The 17,827-nt window shown below is 37.5% G+C and overlaps 1 protein-coding gene across 6 annotated transcripts; it reads right to left on the minus strand.

Moving 5' to 3' along the window:
- Positions 1-809: 809 nt before the first annotated feature.
- On the minus strand, positions 810-17,035 carry LOC306885407 (glycogen synthase kinase-3 beta-like). 6 transcript variants are annotated; one of them, XM_079441893.1, is made up of 11 exons: positions 16,674-17,000; positions 15,280-15,467; positions 14,017-14,100; positions 12,399-12,509; positions 11,528-11,658; positions 10,313-10,517; positions 9,791-9,886; positions 8,145-8,331; positions 6,578-6,655; positions 3,350-3,393; positions 823-3,170 (listed from the first exon to the last, which is right to left on the minus strand). In XM_079441893.1, exons 1-10 carry the CDS (start codon positions 16,927-16,929, stop codon positions 3,374-3,376), a joined length of 1,356 nt encoding a protein of 451 aa, XP_079298019.1. In that variant the 5' UTR covers positions 16,930-17,000; the 3' UTR covers positions 823-3,170; positions 3,350-3,373. The 6 variants fall into 6 exon arrangements, 5 of the variants coding, with proteins under 5 accessions (XP_079298017.1, XP_079298020.1, XP_079298018.1 ...); XR_013785532.1 differs by lacking the exon at positions 3,350-3,393 and having other exon boundaries at positions 979-1,082; positions 1,172-3,170; positions 16,674-17,035; XM_079441891.1 differs by lacking the exon at positions 3,350-3,393 and having other exon boundaries at positions 810-3,170; positions 16,674-17,035.
- Positions 17,036-17,827: the final 792 nt, after the last annotated feature.

Below are 17,827 nucleotides of genomic sequence, written 5' to 3' on the forward strand. Positions count from 1 at the left end.
TCATGAAAGAAAATCATACAGGTTTGGATCGACATGATAGTAAATAAATGATGACAGGTTTCAGTGACACTAGCTTTACAAACCTAGAGCTTTCTAGGTTCCTAGAAAGTACCTTTCTAGGATGCAATGGCCTCACCTGCTGTAACAATACACAACAAAATCTCAGATGGAAAATAATACTGTGATAATACTGTACTCACTGTTTTTTAATTCCCTTGAGAATGTCCCTTCACTCCAGGTCACTTTCAGACTGCCGGTCCTGTATTAGAGGTTGCTTTGGGCAAGAAAACATCTGCTAAATGACAAACAACCTTTTTAAAATGAAAAACAAATTTAAAATATTTTACCAAATGCATATTTCACAGACATATACATAGTATACATAATATACAAGCATATACATTCAGCAGGATTCACAGTTCAAGAATACTATTAACTATTTCTGTTTTGCATTTAATTATATTAATACAATTTGATTCCGTCAGTAAATATATTATTGAAATATATGCCAATTTATGACCGCTAGTAAAAATGCTTGTTTTGCATTTATCTACTGTAATACAATTTGTTTTTATTACAAAATATTATTAGCTATTATGCAAATTATATAAATAATATTAAATTCTATAATTAAATTGAGTGAAAAGTCAGACTAAAACATACTTTTCTAAAACACAGAATTTGCATCACAAATTTTCAGTGGTCTCACTTTTGGCAGCATCATAAATCATAAATGATGGTAAATTGAGCTCATGTTAACAGGTAAAGCATGTTAAAATTCACTTTCAGCACACACACACACCAGCACTGCCTCTGAAAACTCAGTTTCGTCACTTTATTAAATGAGTTCAATTTATTCTGACAAGCTCTCTCCATTCGTCTCTCTCTTCGTCTCAGGACACGATTCCCTTGGGCCAGAACGTTGAGGCAGAAAGTTCTAACAATTAACAACAACAAAAAAAAAGGTAATAGACTAACGTTTGTATGGCAGGCTTAAGGCAGAGACGGGGGGAGGAGGGCAGGATTACAGGACCAATGAAGGGGAAGACACTTCCAGGCTGGTCTCAATTCATTTAACAAGCCTTCAAGGAGAGGAAAATAAACTTCAAAGCCACATACACATTTAAATATTCTATATTAAAAATTCACATTTTTCTAAGAGTACACATACATGATGCTGTGGGCTTGATTCACAGATGTCAGATTAAAGAATAAACACATTCCACTGTCTTTGAGGCTTCAAGCCAGATTGGCAAAACCTCCACAAAGCAGCCGATTCACTTCAGAGACCGTCCTTTTCATGAAAAACAGACCGTATGAGCATGGCTTCCAGTGCACCTTTGCAAAAAATGTGGTCAAAGTCAAGAACAAAGCATGACCCTGTTGGACACGCACCAAATTTTACTAAAAAAAAGTAGTTTTTTTCTCACAAATCGAGCGCTGAGCTTATGAACTGAGATACAGTACGCCGACAAGGGTTACTATTTCACAAAAAAGGGAAACTTTCAGCCTCAACATTACAGTGCAAAACAATAAATACTGTAAATGACAAACAAAACGGACGTTGAGCTCTTCAGAGCTAAGAGAAGACAGCCCAAGAGAGATGAAGGGAGAGAAAGACATCGACGAAAACACAAAAGCGGTACAGTGTCGGTATTTACATCTTACACGGGGCTTAAAAACTGGTGGGTGGAGCAAACCTGGTGAGACCACACCCACCGAACAACATAAAAAGACTAATGAAAAAGAACAGGAGAATAGCATGAGCGTCACAGAAAGTTGGAAGAAGGGCCCTTGAGGGCTTCAGAACAGGGTTTATTGAGAGGCTAACAGATATGTTCAAGAAAACAAATGATAGCAGTCATTTTTTGGATCGATGCAGTTGACTGAGACCATTTGACGTTACGATTTTCAACTCGTGTGCGGATTCACAAACATATTCTAGAACTGTTCTACCACAAAGTCCTTAGGAGTAGCTTAATTTACCGTAAAAATGACATAGACCGAAATGCTAAAACAGAAAGAAAACGTACTGAAACACTGAATTATGAAGTCTTCAAACCTGATGTCACCTAAAAATGACTTTGAACGGAACAGATGAAGACTCTGTAATCTCACAAGCATAAAATAAGACTAGACCCAGAGCATCATTAACAGTTAATGATAATTAAATGCCCAGGAATATAAAGTCACTTCAGTTCAGTACAACAATATTAATAGGCTATTGTCTTGCATACCTCTTTCTTTCCCTTCTTAATGGTCAACGACAGCGTTAAACCTTTTCTCAACTAGCTTTTCATTTGCTCCACAGGGAAACGAGTGCAGATGCTTTCTCAAAAGTCCATTCGATTCACCATTTTAAAATGATAAATATATTTGCTAGAACATAAAAGCAAGATATTCTCTCTTTTTTTTTTTAAATACAATAAAATAACTGTATAAAACCACCACATTTAGTCTCGACTCTTTTCCTTGACATTTACAACAAGATATATTATTTACCGTGACTGCTTGTTCCCCGCAAAATATATTTTCCACCGCATGGGGATATTGAGAAGGACGAGAGTGTTACTCCTAAACAAATCAAGGGAAAACATCCACAGATAACTCTGATCTAAATAAATTAAGATTCAAATTAAGACAGAGGACCTGCCCCTAGCCACTGAACCAATCATATTTGACCTCATGGTGTTGCGTTATGATTGCGCGTGAGCTTTACTACGGGCGTCCGCAGCCTTTTGGAGCGCTCTCGAAGATTCACTACCTCTATTATCTGAAGCAAATATTAGTAGTATAACTTTGTTGTTTTTTGTTGCATGTGCATGGCAGTGTGTCGGAGTGTGTATGTGTGTGTCCAGTATGTTTCTCTGTAGACTGCAAGTTTGTTCAACAGTCAGCAAACATCGGGTTTCCCAGACCGCCATGCAGTAACTGGTAATTCTGCAACGCGTGACATCTGAATCAGGCGGTAAATGTGTGAATTAGAGCTATAGGGAGGAGAAGCCGTGTATGAGGTAAAGAGTGTGTAAGACTGTGTGTGTTTGTCTGAGGGAAAGATGTGCGCGGTGATGGCTCAGATGCTGTGGTGTGTAAGCTTGATTTTTTTCAGAGACAGCCTCAGGTGCTGTTGGTCAGAGTAGATCAGGGTTGTACAGAACCTTCAGAGCCATCTGGCAGAGAATAAAGGGGACAAAACAAAATAAAGGATATTTGTCAGTGTGATCAGCAAACACAAGGCATAAACACATCAAATGTTACATACACTAGTGTTCAAACGTTTGAGGTCAGTAAGGTAGATAAATATATTATATGTGTGTATACAGTGGGGCAAATAAGTTTTCCCACTTACAAAGAATGGAGAGATCTGTAATTTTCATCGTAGGTACACCTCAACTGTGAGAGACAGAATATGAAAAACAAAAAAAACAAAAAAAATCACATTGTATGATTTTTAAATAATTAACTTCCATTTTATTGCATGAAATAAGTATTTGATCACCTACCAACCAGCAAGAATTCTGGTTCTCACAGACCTGTTAGTTTGTCTTTAAGAAGCCCTCCTATCCTCCACTCATTACCTGTATTAATTTATACAGTTACCTGTATAAAAGACACCTGTTCACACACTCAATCAATCAGACACCAACCTCTTCACTATGGGCAAGACCAAAGAGCTGTCTAAGGAAACTAGGGACAAAATTGTAGACCTGCACAAGGCTGGGATGGGCTACAGGACAATAGGCAAACAGCTTGGTGAGAAGGCAAGAACTGTTGGCGCAATTATTAGAAAATGGAAGAAATTCAAGATGGCTGTCAATCTTCGTCGGACTGGGGCTCCATGTAAGATCTCGCCTCGTGGGGTATCAATGATCCTGAGAAAGGTGAGGGATCAGTCTAGAACTACAGGAGGACTTGGTCAATGACCTGAAGAGAGCTGGGACCACAGTCTCAATGGTTACCATTAGTAACACACTACACCGTCATGGATTAAAATCCTGCAGCGCACACAAGGTCCCCCTGCTCAAGCCAGCACATGTCCAGGCCCGTCTGAAGTTTGCCAAAGACCATCTGGATGATCCCGATGAGGTATGGGAGAAGGTCATGTGGTCAGATGAGACCAAAATAGAACTTTTTGGTATAAACTCCACTCGCCGTGTTTGGAGGAAGAAGAAGAATTCGTACAATCCCAAGAACACCATCCCAACCGTGAAGCATGGGGGTGGAAACATCATGCTTTGGGGGTGCTTTTCTGCAAAGGGGACAGGACGACTGCACCATATTGAGGGGAGGATGGATGGGGCCATGTATCGTGAGATTTTGGGCAACAACCTCCTTCCCTCAGTAAGAGCATTGAAGATGGGTCGTGGCTGGGTCTTCCAGCATGACAATGACCCCAAACACACAGCAAGGGCAACTAAGGAGTGGCTCCGTAAGAAGCATTTCAAGGTCCTGGAGTGGCCTAGCCAGTCTCCAGACCTGAACCCAATAGAAAATCTATGGAGGGAGCTGAAACTCTGTGTTGCCCAGCGACAGCCCCAAAACCTGAAAGATCCGGAGAAGACCTGTATGGAGGAGTGGGCCAAAATCCCTGCTGCAGTGTGTGCAAACCTGCTCAAGAACTACAGGAAACGTCTGACCTCTGTAATTGTAAACAAAGGTTTCTGTACCAAATATTAAGTTCTATTTTTCTATTGTATGAAATACTTATTTCATGCAAAAAATTGAAATTAATTATTCAAAAATCATACAATGTCTTTTATAATCTGTCTATTACGGTTTAGGTGTGCCTACGATGAAAATTACAGATCTCTCCATTCTTTGTAAGTGGGAAAACTTGAAAAATCGGCAGTGTATCAAATACTTATTTGCCCCACTGTATATGAAGAGTTAATTTGCAAAAAATGATAACTCAATTTAAAAAAAAAAAAAAAAATTCAGAAATCGCTTTTTTTATTTGATAAGTAATATCAATCAAACTGCAGTTGGGTTGCTTTGATTAAGCAATAATAACGTAAACAAATACAGGTAATTTACAAAATTAATGTTCATTCAATTTTTTTTTTTTTTACATATTTTACAGCAAAAGCAGATAACGCCACATTTCATGTTTTAGAGTTTAAAAAAAACCACTCGTTTAATCTTTGTAATCTCCTCAGATTTCAATGTAGATGCCTGACAAACGTTGTTGTTGTTGTTGTGATCATAAACTGTATGGACGTGATTACACGCAATACACAGAGATTTTCCCTCACCATTGTAACGCGCTGTTTTTGCAAGGCTCCGTGAAAACATATCAGCTTTTATTTTCCATTTTCAAAGTGAAAGTAGCCTTGTCACCTGACCTGAATACATTTACATTTAGCAGACTCTTTTATCCAAAGCGACTTACAAAACCAACAAAAGAGCAACAACACACAAGTGCTATTACAAGTCTTGGTTAGCCTAACGCAGTACACAAAACACAGTTTTTTTTTTTTTTTTTAAGAAAACTAGTAGCTAGAATATAGCGAAAATAAACCTAATGTTTTTTTTGTTGTTGTTGTTTTATAAGAAACAAGTAGATAGAATAGAGAAAAAGAAATCTAGTGTTAGTTTGTCAAGAAAAGCTAGCAGGTAGAGAATAAATGTGCAATTGATAGAGGGTCAAGTGTGTGGTTTTTATTTTTTTAATAAAAAGTAGACAGATAGATAAAATAAAATTAGAATAGAGAGTGCTAGAGTTAGAAGGTCAAATAAAGATGGAAGAGATGTGTATTTAGCCATTTCTTGAAGATGGGTAAGGTAAGAATACAGCGCTCTGATTCGCTAAAATGGACTTATCGGCTTCTGTTCAAAAACAATGGCGCTTGTTGGCTTCTGCAGTAAAACGTGAATTCGCGATGCCTTGAAAGTGGATAATACCGGCTTCTTTGACAAAACGTGTTTAGGGTTCAGATCACGCTATATGTGGACAATAATGCACGGCAATCAGCTCATTTTTTTTTTTAAAGTGGCATTTATTGGTTTTTGCAAATGAACTCTTCATACGTGTATATGTGTATATATATATAAATATTTCTCGAGCAGCAAATCAGCGTATCATATCTAAAGGACTTCTAAAGGATCATGTGACACTGAAGACTGCAGTAATGATGCTGAAAATTCAGCTTTGAATCACAGAAATAAATTTAATTTTAAAATACATATATATATATATATATATATATATATATAATAATATATTTACATCTTATAGTTTTTAATGCATTTTGGGTTACATTAATGCAGCCTTGGTAAGTAGAAGTACATTTTTTACATAAAAAAATATAAAAGAATGGTAGTTTAACATTAGTTAAATTAATACCCAAGTAGGACGTTACTACATCAGTAAAGTAATTTCAGAAGCAGGAAAAGTTATTGTCTTTAAAAGATAATGAGAAGCAGCATTTTTATAATTAGAATAAATGCACTGATTAATTGTGCACTATAAAGAAAAGGAAGGCTTTATTAACATTAAGTTAATAAGGTGAGTTTTGATTTAATGTTGTCTTAACCTCACCCCCTCCCAGAGCATCAGTGAGAAGGATAACAGCATTACCGTTGGAGGAAGCTACGGTCTGTGCGCGGGCATGAGGTGGAATGAGAGTGGAATTGAGCTGCGGCTGAATCATCAGCTCTGAAATAAAGAGAAACACACTCTGTTGACAGACCTCTAAGTGGAACAAACAAAGAAGAAGAAGATCAAATGCTCTTTTAAGAACAGAAAGGTTTCACGCAAACTATGTCTGGGTTGAATGGTAAAATAAATAAATAACTAAAATAAAATGTGCGAGCACTGCATCACTAAGTAACACCAAAGGTGGAAAAAAATCCAAATAAGAAAGAAACGTAATAGGATATTTTGGCGGGGCTGAGCAAAGTGCTGCTAGTCTCCTCTCAATCACTTCTGTAGTATTTAATTTTCTTCCCTGAAGTCCAATTATATTAGTCAAGGTTTCTTGCATCAAACGTAGCTGTAATTTAGTTTTACATGACCTCTCTCTGACCCTTGGAATTAAAGGAATGTTTCATCCATAAATGGAAAATGTCATAATTTACGCACACTCACGACTTCCCAAATTTGTATTATTTTATTTCTTATGCAGATCACAAAAAGAGATTAGTACTGGCCGTGCAATTAATTTCCATAGAGAATTAGGCTTTCAAGCTTCAAAAAGAATGTAAAAGTATTATAAAATTATAATAAAGTAGTCCAAAGGACTCCCTCTGAGGTCTTCTGAAACCAAACGAAATTTGAAATTTAAATCACTATTCATTGATAAACATGTTGTTCTGCATTGAAGAACATCATACATGTCATTATGCACACAAACATGATGGTGAGTAAATAATGACAGATAACTTATCTTTTTACCTTTAAAAGTTTGGGGTCAGAAGGATTTTGGCTACACTTGTTTTACACATCTGTAAAATGGTAATATTGTGAAATATTATTACAATTTAAAATAACTTACATTTTTAATAAACTACATTTTTAGCATGAGCATTACTCCGGTCTTCAGTGCCACATGATCCTTCAGAAATCAATCTAATATGCTGATTTTCTGCTCAAGGAGACATTTAATATTAGTATCAATATTGACAACAGTTGTGCTGCTTAATATTTTTGTAGAAACAGTGATACATTTTTTTTCAGGATTAGATAAATAAAAAGAATTTCCTCCATTTCATTTCAAAAAATAAAAGTAGACACCAAACTTTTGAATATCAGCGTATGTAAATGAATAATTGGCTAACCTCTACGGACTGCTGTCTATACGGTGTTCTATCAGGACAGGTCAAAGTGGGGAAAAAGGTGTTGATATAATACATAAATGAAAGTGGTTATATGTTAATGTGAGACCGCTTCAGCGGCTAGTTTTAATAAATGGTCTGGTGCACTGGGCAGGGATTTCTCATGTCTCCATTTAATGATTCTCACAGCTGGATTTACAATAAAGGCTGATTAAACACTGATCTGGATCCTTGTTCTGAGTCTGAATAACATCAGGCTGAAACGGTCACTAATCCTACAGAAATCTGTTTTGTTGAGATGCGTTACTTGGATGACAACTTCGCATGCAATCAGTGAGAAGTCTGTTGCACATGAAACTCCTGTGACTCACCTGTGGTGGTGAAGTTGAAGAGCGGAGGCAGCTCTCGACCGCTGGGCAGACGGGTGCCAGGTTGGCGGAGCTCGTCAAAGAAGGCATGAGCGCAGGCCTGGAGCGGAGACAGTCGTGTCACTGGTGTGTACTCTAACAGCCGAGAGCACAGGGCTATTGCCTCAGGCGGAGTTCTTGGTTTAAACACCTGTGGAGGAATGACATAAGAAACAAGGAAACAACACTTGAGTTAACAGACAGCTGACTGAAATTAGATTAAACTTAGAGTTGTTAGAGTTGGACAACATAATGTGAATACCTGGGAAATGTTTCTTTATTAAGGTGTTTACCACCATTTGTCTTTAATACAACTTCTAATCTTCTTAGAATAGATTCATACAACTTTTGAATAGTCTCCAGCTGAATGCGGTCTATCAAAACTTCTCGAATCGGCTTCTCACTCTTCTCTTCAAAATGGTCCACAGTAGTTTGATAATGATTTGTCTGGCCAGAGCAGATGTTGAAATTCATATTGGTGCTCCAGCTGTCTGGGTTTTATGATCATGGACACCATATTTTTCATATTTCGCATTGGTGTCTATGATTAAAGTTTTAGCAATTGCAACTCCTTCACAGATGTTGGCTTTGTGAAGTTCTCTGTGGTTGGGTTTTGTGGAAACAGGGTCTTAAAGTGAATATTGAGAATAGCTGTCACTTTACAGCAGTGAATGTGTATTGTTTGGACACAATCCTTTCTTAGTGTTTGATGGTCCCTTACATCATTCACTATTGTTCTTCTTTGATGACTCTCGCCAGGTTTTGTGTACATAGTCATAATAATTATAAAGACTGTTGTTCTTAAAACACCAACTTTCATGATTTGCCCTTTTTGGAAATTTGACAAATCACCCATTTTAACCATTACTTGTACGAAACATTGCTTAACACAACTTGGACCACACTGATTTATAAACTACAGAATATAGACCAGGGTCCAAGGCTCTGAAAAAGTGGCAATTGCAAATAAAAATATTAATTTGCAAAGTTTTATCTGAGGTCGCCACTGGCAACTATATAAATTTATGTTATGATCTAAGAATTTGCATGTAATGCCTTTTTTCCTGATTGTTTTGCGATTGCTGTGTTGATGTAATAAACTGAGATGAAGTGCATCTAAGTTTTAGGCTTTCAAACAGTCTCCAGTTGTATTGCATGAGAGAGATTGAAAATGACAGACATGTGAAATGAAAGTGCAGAAAAGCAGCGTTTATTTCAATGCCACATAACAATACATTGACTTCAGAATAACTATTTGGTGTCTATAAGCTCATTGGTCAGTTGTTTCTTATAGGAGCCAATTTATTTATTTTTTGGTCTGGGGCCCTGTAGACAATGAATCGATAAATAAAAGGTAACTGTAACAGCTGAATTTGGTAAACTTGTCAAGTCTAAAACCTTTATAAGATATTCAAATTGTTACACAAATTGTGACATTACATGTCGTTCAGATGGTTTCTTCCTGTCTCTCGGACAGAACAAGCAGTAAACTTGCAGATTGTCAAAAGTTGTTACTTGAGAATATTTATATGCCAGTTTTGTAACACTGCTAACTGATACCTCATGGCTTTGGCTGTAGATGCGAGTCAGATATTTGTGTGAGATTTTACCTTGGTCCATGGATGTGCTTTGATCTGTGGGAATTTGAACTCTGTGTAGTTCGGGTTCATTTCACGGATCTGTTCTCTTGTGGGTGTTCCAAGTACCTAAGCAGACAGACAGAAACAGCTGTGAAGAATGCGGAGTTAAAAAAATAAAAATAAAAAAAACACTATCATTCAAGCACTTTTTGTTTTGTTTTTGTCTCTAATGCTCACCAAGGCTGCATTTATTAAAAGAAAAAAAATATTATGAAATACTACAATTTAAAAATTACAGTTTTCTAACTGAATATATTTTAAAATGTAATTTATTCCTTTAACGCAAAGCTGAATTTTCAAGCTAAAAATCACTCTAATATGCTGATTTGCTGCACAAGAGACACTTATTATCAATGTTGAAAACGTTTGAGCTGCTTCATATTTGTGTGGAACCTGTGATGCATTCATTTGTAGGATTTATTTATAACTAGAAAAGACAGCATTCATTTGATATAGTAATCTTGAGGCTCAAAAGTAAAGGGTTAGGTTCACCTTTATGATCTCCACTAGCTGGTCCACACCACTATCTCCAGGGAAGATGGGCTGCCCCAGCAGCAGTTCGGCCAGCACACATCCAGCTGACCAGATGTCAATGTTGGAGGTGTAGTCTGTCGCACCAAAGATGAGCTCAGGGGCGCGATAGTATCGTGAGCAGATATAAGAGACGTTGGGCTCACCCCTCACCAGCTGCTTTGCACTGAGAGAGACAGATTTGAATTATGAGAAAAACTTTAGACAGTCAGTATGAAAGAAAAAGAAAGATTTATAGCTCCTCAACAAAACAAACACTGAATCAAGCTCAACACCATAAAAATCTCTCTCCATCCTAATACAAGAGAAAGTATTTCACGACTTTTGTTCATGCAGTGGTTTTGGCACCGAATGCTTTGTAATTTTTCAAATTAAAGCGAGTAAAAACGAATGGACTAAAACATGCCTGAATGACAGAACTGCAGGGAAAACAGCTCCTAATTCAATACAGCTGTTTCATTTTCAAACTGAGCGATCAAACAGTCTGATGTGCATCTCTCCACTCAGCCAAATTACTATTTTCAAGCCTTTGAGTTGCCAAATTGTCCACTTTTTCACAGACACAAAAAACTGTGTTCATGTTCCCTCAAAAGAAAACCTAACGGCCTGAATGCCTTCAAGTGCCTTACACAATCACAAATTAAATACTTGAAATTGCAATAAATTAAACAAATGTGGTCTGGATTACAGTGGTCAACACGTCTGCCTATCATCCAACGGTTCAAGCGGTTCTCATAAAAACGGCTTTGAAAAAAGACTGTTTTAATGGGAATCCATCAGAAAAAGCAGTCAGAGTTTGGCCTGGAGGACAAATGATCACATCAGAGAGACAATCTGACCCCATCAACATCTGAATTCATATTGCTTTTGTCAATGAACCGTAGACAAGAACAGTTCCATTTGCGAACATATTTAACAATGCACTATCAAAAACAAATATAACTTGCTAAGACCGGAGGCGGGACGAGTTAATGCATCCCCAATAAACATCAAATCTAGACACCAACTAAAGCCCACACTTACAAAGAGGTGCACTCTCAAAATATAATGACTATTATAGTGTAATACCCATTAAAACTGAACATAATGTTCACTGGTGAGCAGAAGGACACATTTGAGAAGCCATCAGATCCACCCGCTTGCTCGCCCGTGCTCTCTCTCTCACACAGCACTGACCTGCCAAAGTCACAGAGCTTGAGAACAGCTGTTTCTGGGTCCACCAGGAGGTTCTGTGGTTTAATGTCTCTGTGACACACACCCTGGGAATGGATGTAGGCCAAACTGCGGAAAAGCTGATACATATACACCTAAGAGAAAGAAGACGACAAGTAAGCATCTTTATATTAAAGAAAAAATCTTAATCAGCCTGCATTTTTATATTACTAAAGACTAAATAATGTAATTAAATTATTATTCATTAATTTATACATTATTCTTCATTATCTTTTCCAAAGCATTAACAAAAAAATAAAAAATGTAATACTACTGCAAAATGTAAAATTTTCGCCCACACACATTAACCCATTCTGGCAAGATAATTCAAATATACATTTAAAAATATAAATAAACTATTTCTAACAATGTGACTCATTTCATAGTGAAACTGAATAAATATTATGCAGGAAATAATGTGCGGTGGGCCTTGGGACTTTATTATATCCATTATGATTTAACTGGATTGGGAAACATAGGCAGTAATATTATTATTATTTTTTATCTCCTGTCCATATGTCTTTGGTTATGCCAGCAAAAATAAGAATGGTCTCAGAAGCATGAAAAGTTATTAAAGCAATAAGTCTTGAGAGGCTGTGTGGCAGTGATTTTCCCACAGTGACGACATAAAAGAAATCTAATAAAACAGTAGACAAACAGTTAAATGTATTAATCATGATAGGATTCATTCTTCTGCCAACTAATATGGCTCTAACTGTACTAATTCGCCAAACATTAACCAAAAGCATTTATAGAGAACTAAAAATGGTAAATTTTGATTTGTGTTGACTTGTTAAAATGTCAAGAATTGAAGAGTTTGTTCAGTCAACTTTACCTTCACATAAAAGATGGGAATAATGCTTTTAGCTTTGCTGAAGTGCCGTGCCACCCTGTAGACTGTCTCGGGCACAAAGTCCAGCACCAGATTGAGGTAAACCTCGTCCTTCTGTGGAATAAAGACACATTAACCTCTGTAAATTATGACAAACAATAACCAGATGATGCTAACCCTGGAACAACATATAAAACTACAATATTTTGCTTAATTGCAACATATAATCATTGCAGTTAATAGTGTGCTCACCGTCTGTCTGTTTGATTCTGTTTGATTGCCCAAAACTATAAGGGAAAGCCCTTGTATCCATTAGGGTTGGGCGATGTCTATAAAATTGGCATCTGACGATGTCTACAGTGAAACATCACGATGGGCGATGACATCGGGGGGATGGGAGAGTTAGGGGGTGTGCCCAAATCGCGAATCCGTATTCAGAAAAACACGGGAAACACATAATTTCGAACGGTTGCCTGTTACATTACAGTACATAATATTTCACTTATACCACATAAACAGAGTAAGGAGAGATGACTGAGGACGATGGTGAATGGTTTGCAGATCCACAGCACCACTGACAAACATCTAATCTTGTAAAATGTGTGGCAAGTACTGCCGCTCAGTGGTCTAAACAGAGTATGTGCGCTCGTGAGCCTCGAAAGTGAAACTAAAAAGCGATCGTGCATTCAAAAGCAGTTTCAATACCAAGCATAATAGCGGCTCCCTGATGCTGGCAGTTATATACAGTATAAAGTACTGACATATGTATTTTCCTCCCATCTTGTATTTATTCCCTTTAGGGGTACCGTAGTACACAATTTTTTTCCTGAACACGGTATTGGGATGCAGCGGATTGCGGGGGGTATGGGGGGGGGGGGGGGGGTCACGATGTCGGCTCAACATCGCGATGTCTATCAGCCATCGGCGATGGACGATGGCATCATCTATCGGCCCATCCCTAGTATCCATATTTTAACTTTTAACCAAAAGACTTCCCAGAAGTGCAGAAGCTGTTATAGCAGGTCCAACTCATTTATGCCCATACAATCAACAAGCACATACTTGTCAATAGAACAGGCTATCAGAATGAAAAGAGTCACCATTATCTTAACTACAATGTTCTGAACCTAATTTAAGAGGTATTCTCATGACATGCAAGACTATTCAAAAGTTTGGGTAAGTCTCTTAGCTTCAACAAGGCTGCAATGATTTGATCAAAAGTACAGTACAACAAATATATATATATATTGTGAAATATTATTACAATTTAAAGCAACTGCATTTGAATACATTTCAAAACGTAATTTATTCCTGTGCTGCAAAGCTGAATTTCAGCATCATTGCGCCAGTCTTCAGCAATCATTCTAATATGCTGATTGCTGCTCAAGAAATATTTCTTATTATTACTAATATTAAAAACAGTTGTGCTGCTTCATATTTTTTGTGGCAACCAGGATTCTTTTTTCAGTATCATTTCTTTAAAATCATTAATGCCTTTACTGTCACTTTAAATCATTTTAATGCATTCTTGCTGAAAAATGTTAATAAACATTACTGACCCCAAACTTTTCAACAGTAGTGTAAATATAGAGCTTTGCAACAAATGTCACAGTTTCTTTACCTTCTCTCCACTGCAATAGAAAAAATAGCGCAGCCTCACTATATTGCAGTGGTCCAGTTTTCTCATGATCTGAAGTTCTCGGTTCTTCATGAACACAGAAGAAAGACTGTTAGCAGCTCTCGGGGATAAGAGACGTCACAAAATTTACACACAAGTAGTCACAACAGTGCAATTCCCCTACAGCAGCCTGGGCTTAAGTGCCTCGTTCAAGGGCACAGTTAGGTTTGGTTGTGGACAGCACACGTGGGTCATGGAAACGGTTAGCGGTGCAAGACTGAAATAGAGGGTGGTGTTGGTCATATAACATACTGGTGAGATATTCAATTCAGAATATTGAGACTGAGAAGGTCTCTTAACCCAAGACTGCTCCCAATTAGTGCAAGGCCAGTCACTCTGAATGAAAAGCTTCTGTTGACTGGCAGAATTTAAAACACTTAGTTTGCATAATACATTGTTCTTTACATCTACAACTGGTGGGTCACAATCAGTGTTATGTTAGTATTATTTATATATTATAATATTTATTAACATTTTGAATTTGCTTTTTATTTTTATGCCTTCATATTAATTTTAGTTAAATTTTATTATTTTGGGCATGTTCTTTTTTCATTTCATTTTTTAATAAATATTTATATTTAGCTTCATTTTTTTTTTTTTCAGTTTTAGTTTTTCAAAATTTATTTAAATTAGTTGCCATAGCTATAATTTATAGTAATATATATTTATATTTTTTTTCACCTATTATTATTATATTTCTTTCTGCTTTATTTTTAACTACCAAATAACATTTTTAATAAGTTCCATTAACTATTAAAAATTTAATATTCCATGTTGCTTACTTTTTACAGTGATAGTCTCTTTGCTAGTTACATCAGCACATGCAAGAGTGCTATTGCTATCTAGCAGTTAACTGCAAAAAAAGTGATTTTTCTGAGCTATTATGATGTTTACACAATCAAATTGAGTTTGTGAGGTAGTCAATATTTCCATTGAATTACAATGAAAATGCTTGTATCATAGAAAACAAAATAGTAGTTCTACTAATTTAGTAGTTTAAAACAATTTTAGTTTTAGGATTTACAGTGGTTTTTTGTTGTTGTTGATGTCAAAGACTATGAGTCAAACTCTACATTTCATCTGTAATTTAGTATTAGGCAGTTGAGAACTACTACACAGGAATTACTCTTAAAAAATTGGTGTTATTGAACAGAGCGAGTCAGCAAGTATGTATATGTATTTATATTGTGTGAGGGTGTGTCATACCTTAAACCGCTTATCCTGAAGTACCTTCTTGATGGCCACCCACTCCTGACTGTCAATGAGGCGTGCCTGATACACCACGCCAAAGGAGCCATTACCGATCACCTTGATATCAGTGTAGGACACCTCCTGTGGGCGATCCGGGCCCTGGCCCGGGGTGGCAACCACTGTGGTCACCTTCCCACTGTCTCCTACAACACATTTGAGACATTAGATCAGATTGTTCCCTAGGTGTAAACTGACAAATATGCACCAGGAAATTTTGGTCAGGGATGATGTTCTTGCAGAAACTACATTCATTCAGCAATGCTATTCTCTAAAATAAACATATCCCTACCGATTTGCCATATACAGGGTATACTGATTCAAAACAATGTTAAGAAAATATATTCAAATCACTTTTATTGTCACATCACCACAGCACATGTGCCTTGGTGAGTGAAATTCTTGAGAGCGTGCTCCAGACAGTGCAGAAACAATTTACATATAAACATTACCATACATACTTACAGACTTATACAGATGACAATGTGTAATATACACATACATATACTCAGTACACACAGTATATTATTAGACATACAGTTATCCACACACATTATGCACCGTATGTACACATTCTACATTATGTACACATATATACACAAAAAAAAAGTGCGTGTAAGTCTAAATGAAACATGGCACATATACGAGTAAATATGGACCTGACCTGTTTGTGTCCTTCACACAGGACATTATGACAGTGGGTGTGTCAGGAAGGGTAGTTACCACCAATTCAACATGCCCTACAACCTAGTAAGTTGCTCAGTAAAGCATTTAAACAATCACTTTAATAACAAAGCCATGGAGAACCATGCTTGTCAACCAGTTTAAGTTTATGATAATGTCTCAAATCCAAGTGTGCTGCTTACTTAGACAGCATTATCCACTATACATTATTAAACTACACAACTGACTAGGGCACTGCCATGTTTTCTGACATCTTACCATGGTAAAGTTGTGTTATTTTGGGATATGGGACCATTGTAATACAGTTTTCTCTGGTAGCACCATTGTATTATTTTATGTTCCATATAAATACCAATGCACATTCATATGGAAATCAATCAGTACCATGTTATATACCATGGTATTACCTTCACTGTACCATGGTAACGGCATTAGAATTTCTGTTAATGTCCCAAAAGGTTGCCTACGCCGCACAGTTGGTCAGTATTTCTCGGTATATAATTTAACCCAAAATTGTGACAATTTTCCTTGGTTAGCTTAGGCTAGTTTCGTGAAGATGACATAACTGTCAATATCAAGAAAACATGGGTGTGCTGTTCAGTTATACACACGGTACGTCCATACGATATGTCCACTCGTTACTGAGATAACTTCGCTTATATACTCACTAGATAGTTTTAAATTTGCGCAAGCAGATGAACTGTCCGCCGAGGCCTGCGAGACCCCGGGCTTTCCTGCGTTGCTCCCCACGACAGCGGCGGATCCGGCGGTTGCTGCAGCGGCTCCGGACGCCCCCTGAGGCTCAGCGAACGAGGTCGTCCTGGGCCGCCCGCTGCCGCTCATATCTGACTGAAAGTGTGCCGAGGCTGCGGGGCGTGGATCAGCGGTTCCCTCGTCGACTTGGCCTGGTGCAGGGTGAAACATTGGGTTAAAAACGAAAAGATGACAAACCTTTTTGCCGCGACCCTCAGCGTTCACCCACTCTCTCGCGCGCTGAGTATATGATCTCCAGTATACGCGCAGCCTCATGGGGAATGCAGTTTGGCGCACTGTAGGCGCGCTATATTGATCCCCAGAAGCAGGTGTCACACACACCTGAGTCACTATCTGCCTCTAACTTTATCATGCACACTTTTTGTACGTTGTTAATAATAATAATAATAATAATAATAATAATAAATAGCAAAAAAAATATATTGAAATAAAATGCATACTAAAACTAACAAAAGTCAAACTCAAGTCAAAGTCTGCTTTATTGTCAATTCTGCCACATGTACAGCACATACATACAGAGAATTGAAATTGCGTTACTCTCAGACCCTTGGTGCATACAGATAACACTAAACACTAACAGTAGGATGTAAAGTACAGATAAATACTATATATATATATATATATATATATATATATATATATATATATATATACAATTATTACAAAATATACAAATAAGGACATGTGAAAAAGATAAAGTAGCATTAGGCACATGGCAGAATGCAGAGGGCTTTGCGGGTGAGACGGGTGTTGTAAATGTCCTGGAGGACATCTTCTCTGCTGCTCTCACTATGCGTTGGAGTGACTTGCGGCAGTACGCGTTGCAGGCGCCATACCACACAGTGATGCAGCTAGTTAGGATGCTCTCGATGGTGCCTCTGTAGAAGGTGCACATGATGGGGGCCGAGGCTCTGGCTCTTCTCAGTTTGCGGAGGAAGCAGAGACCCTGCTGTGCTTTCTTGGCCAGTGCTGCAATGTTGTAAGCCCAGGAGAGGCCCTCTGTGATTTGCACACCCAGGAACTTGGTGCTGCTCACTCTCTCCACAGT

Source organism: Barbus barbus, assembly GCF_936440315.1.
Source record: "Barbus barbus genome assembly, chromosome: 19".
Taxonomy (NCBI): Eukaryota; Metazoa; Chordata; class Actinopteri; order Cypriniformes; family Cyprinidae; genus Barbus; species Barbus barbus.

What these genes read in the sequence shown, in the direction of transcription:
- LOC306885407 (XM_079441891.1), bottom strand. Translation starts at nt 17,034, where the DNA reads ATGAGGCTGCGCGTATACTGGAGATCATATACTCAGCGCGCGAGAGAG. An exon ending in CGCAAATTTAAAACTATCTA is followed by an intron (nt 15,468 to 16,673) that starts GTGAGTATATAA and finishes AATGTGTTGTAG; the next exon opens with GAGACAGTGGGAAGGTGACC. An exon ending in GACCGTAGCTTCCTCCAACG is followed by an intron (nt 3,171 to 6,577) that starts GTAATGCTGTTA and finishes ATTCTCTGCCAG; the next exon opens with ATGGCTCTGAAGGTTCTGTA.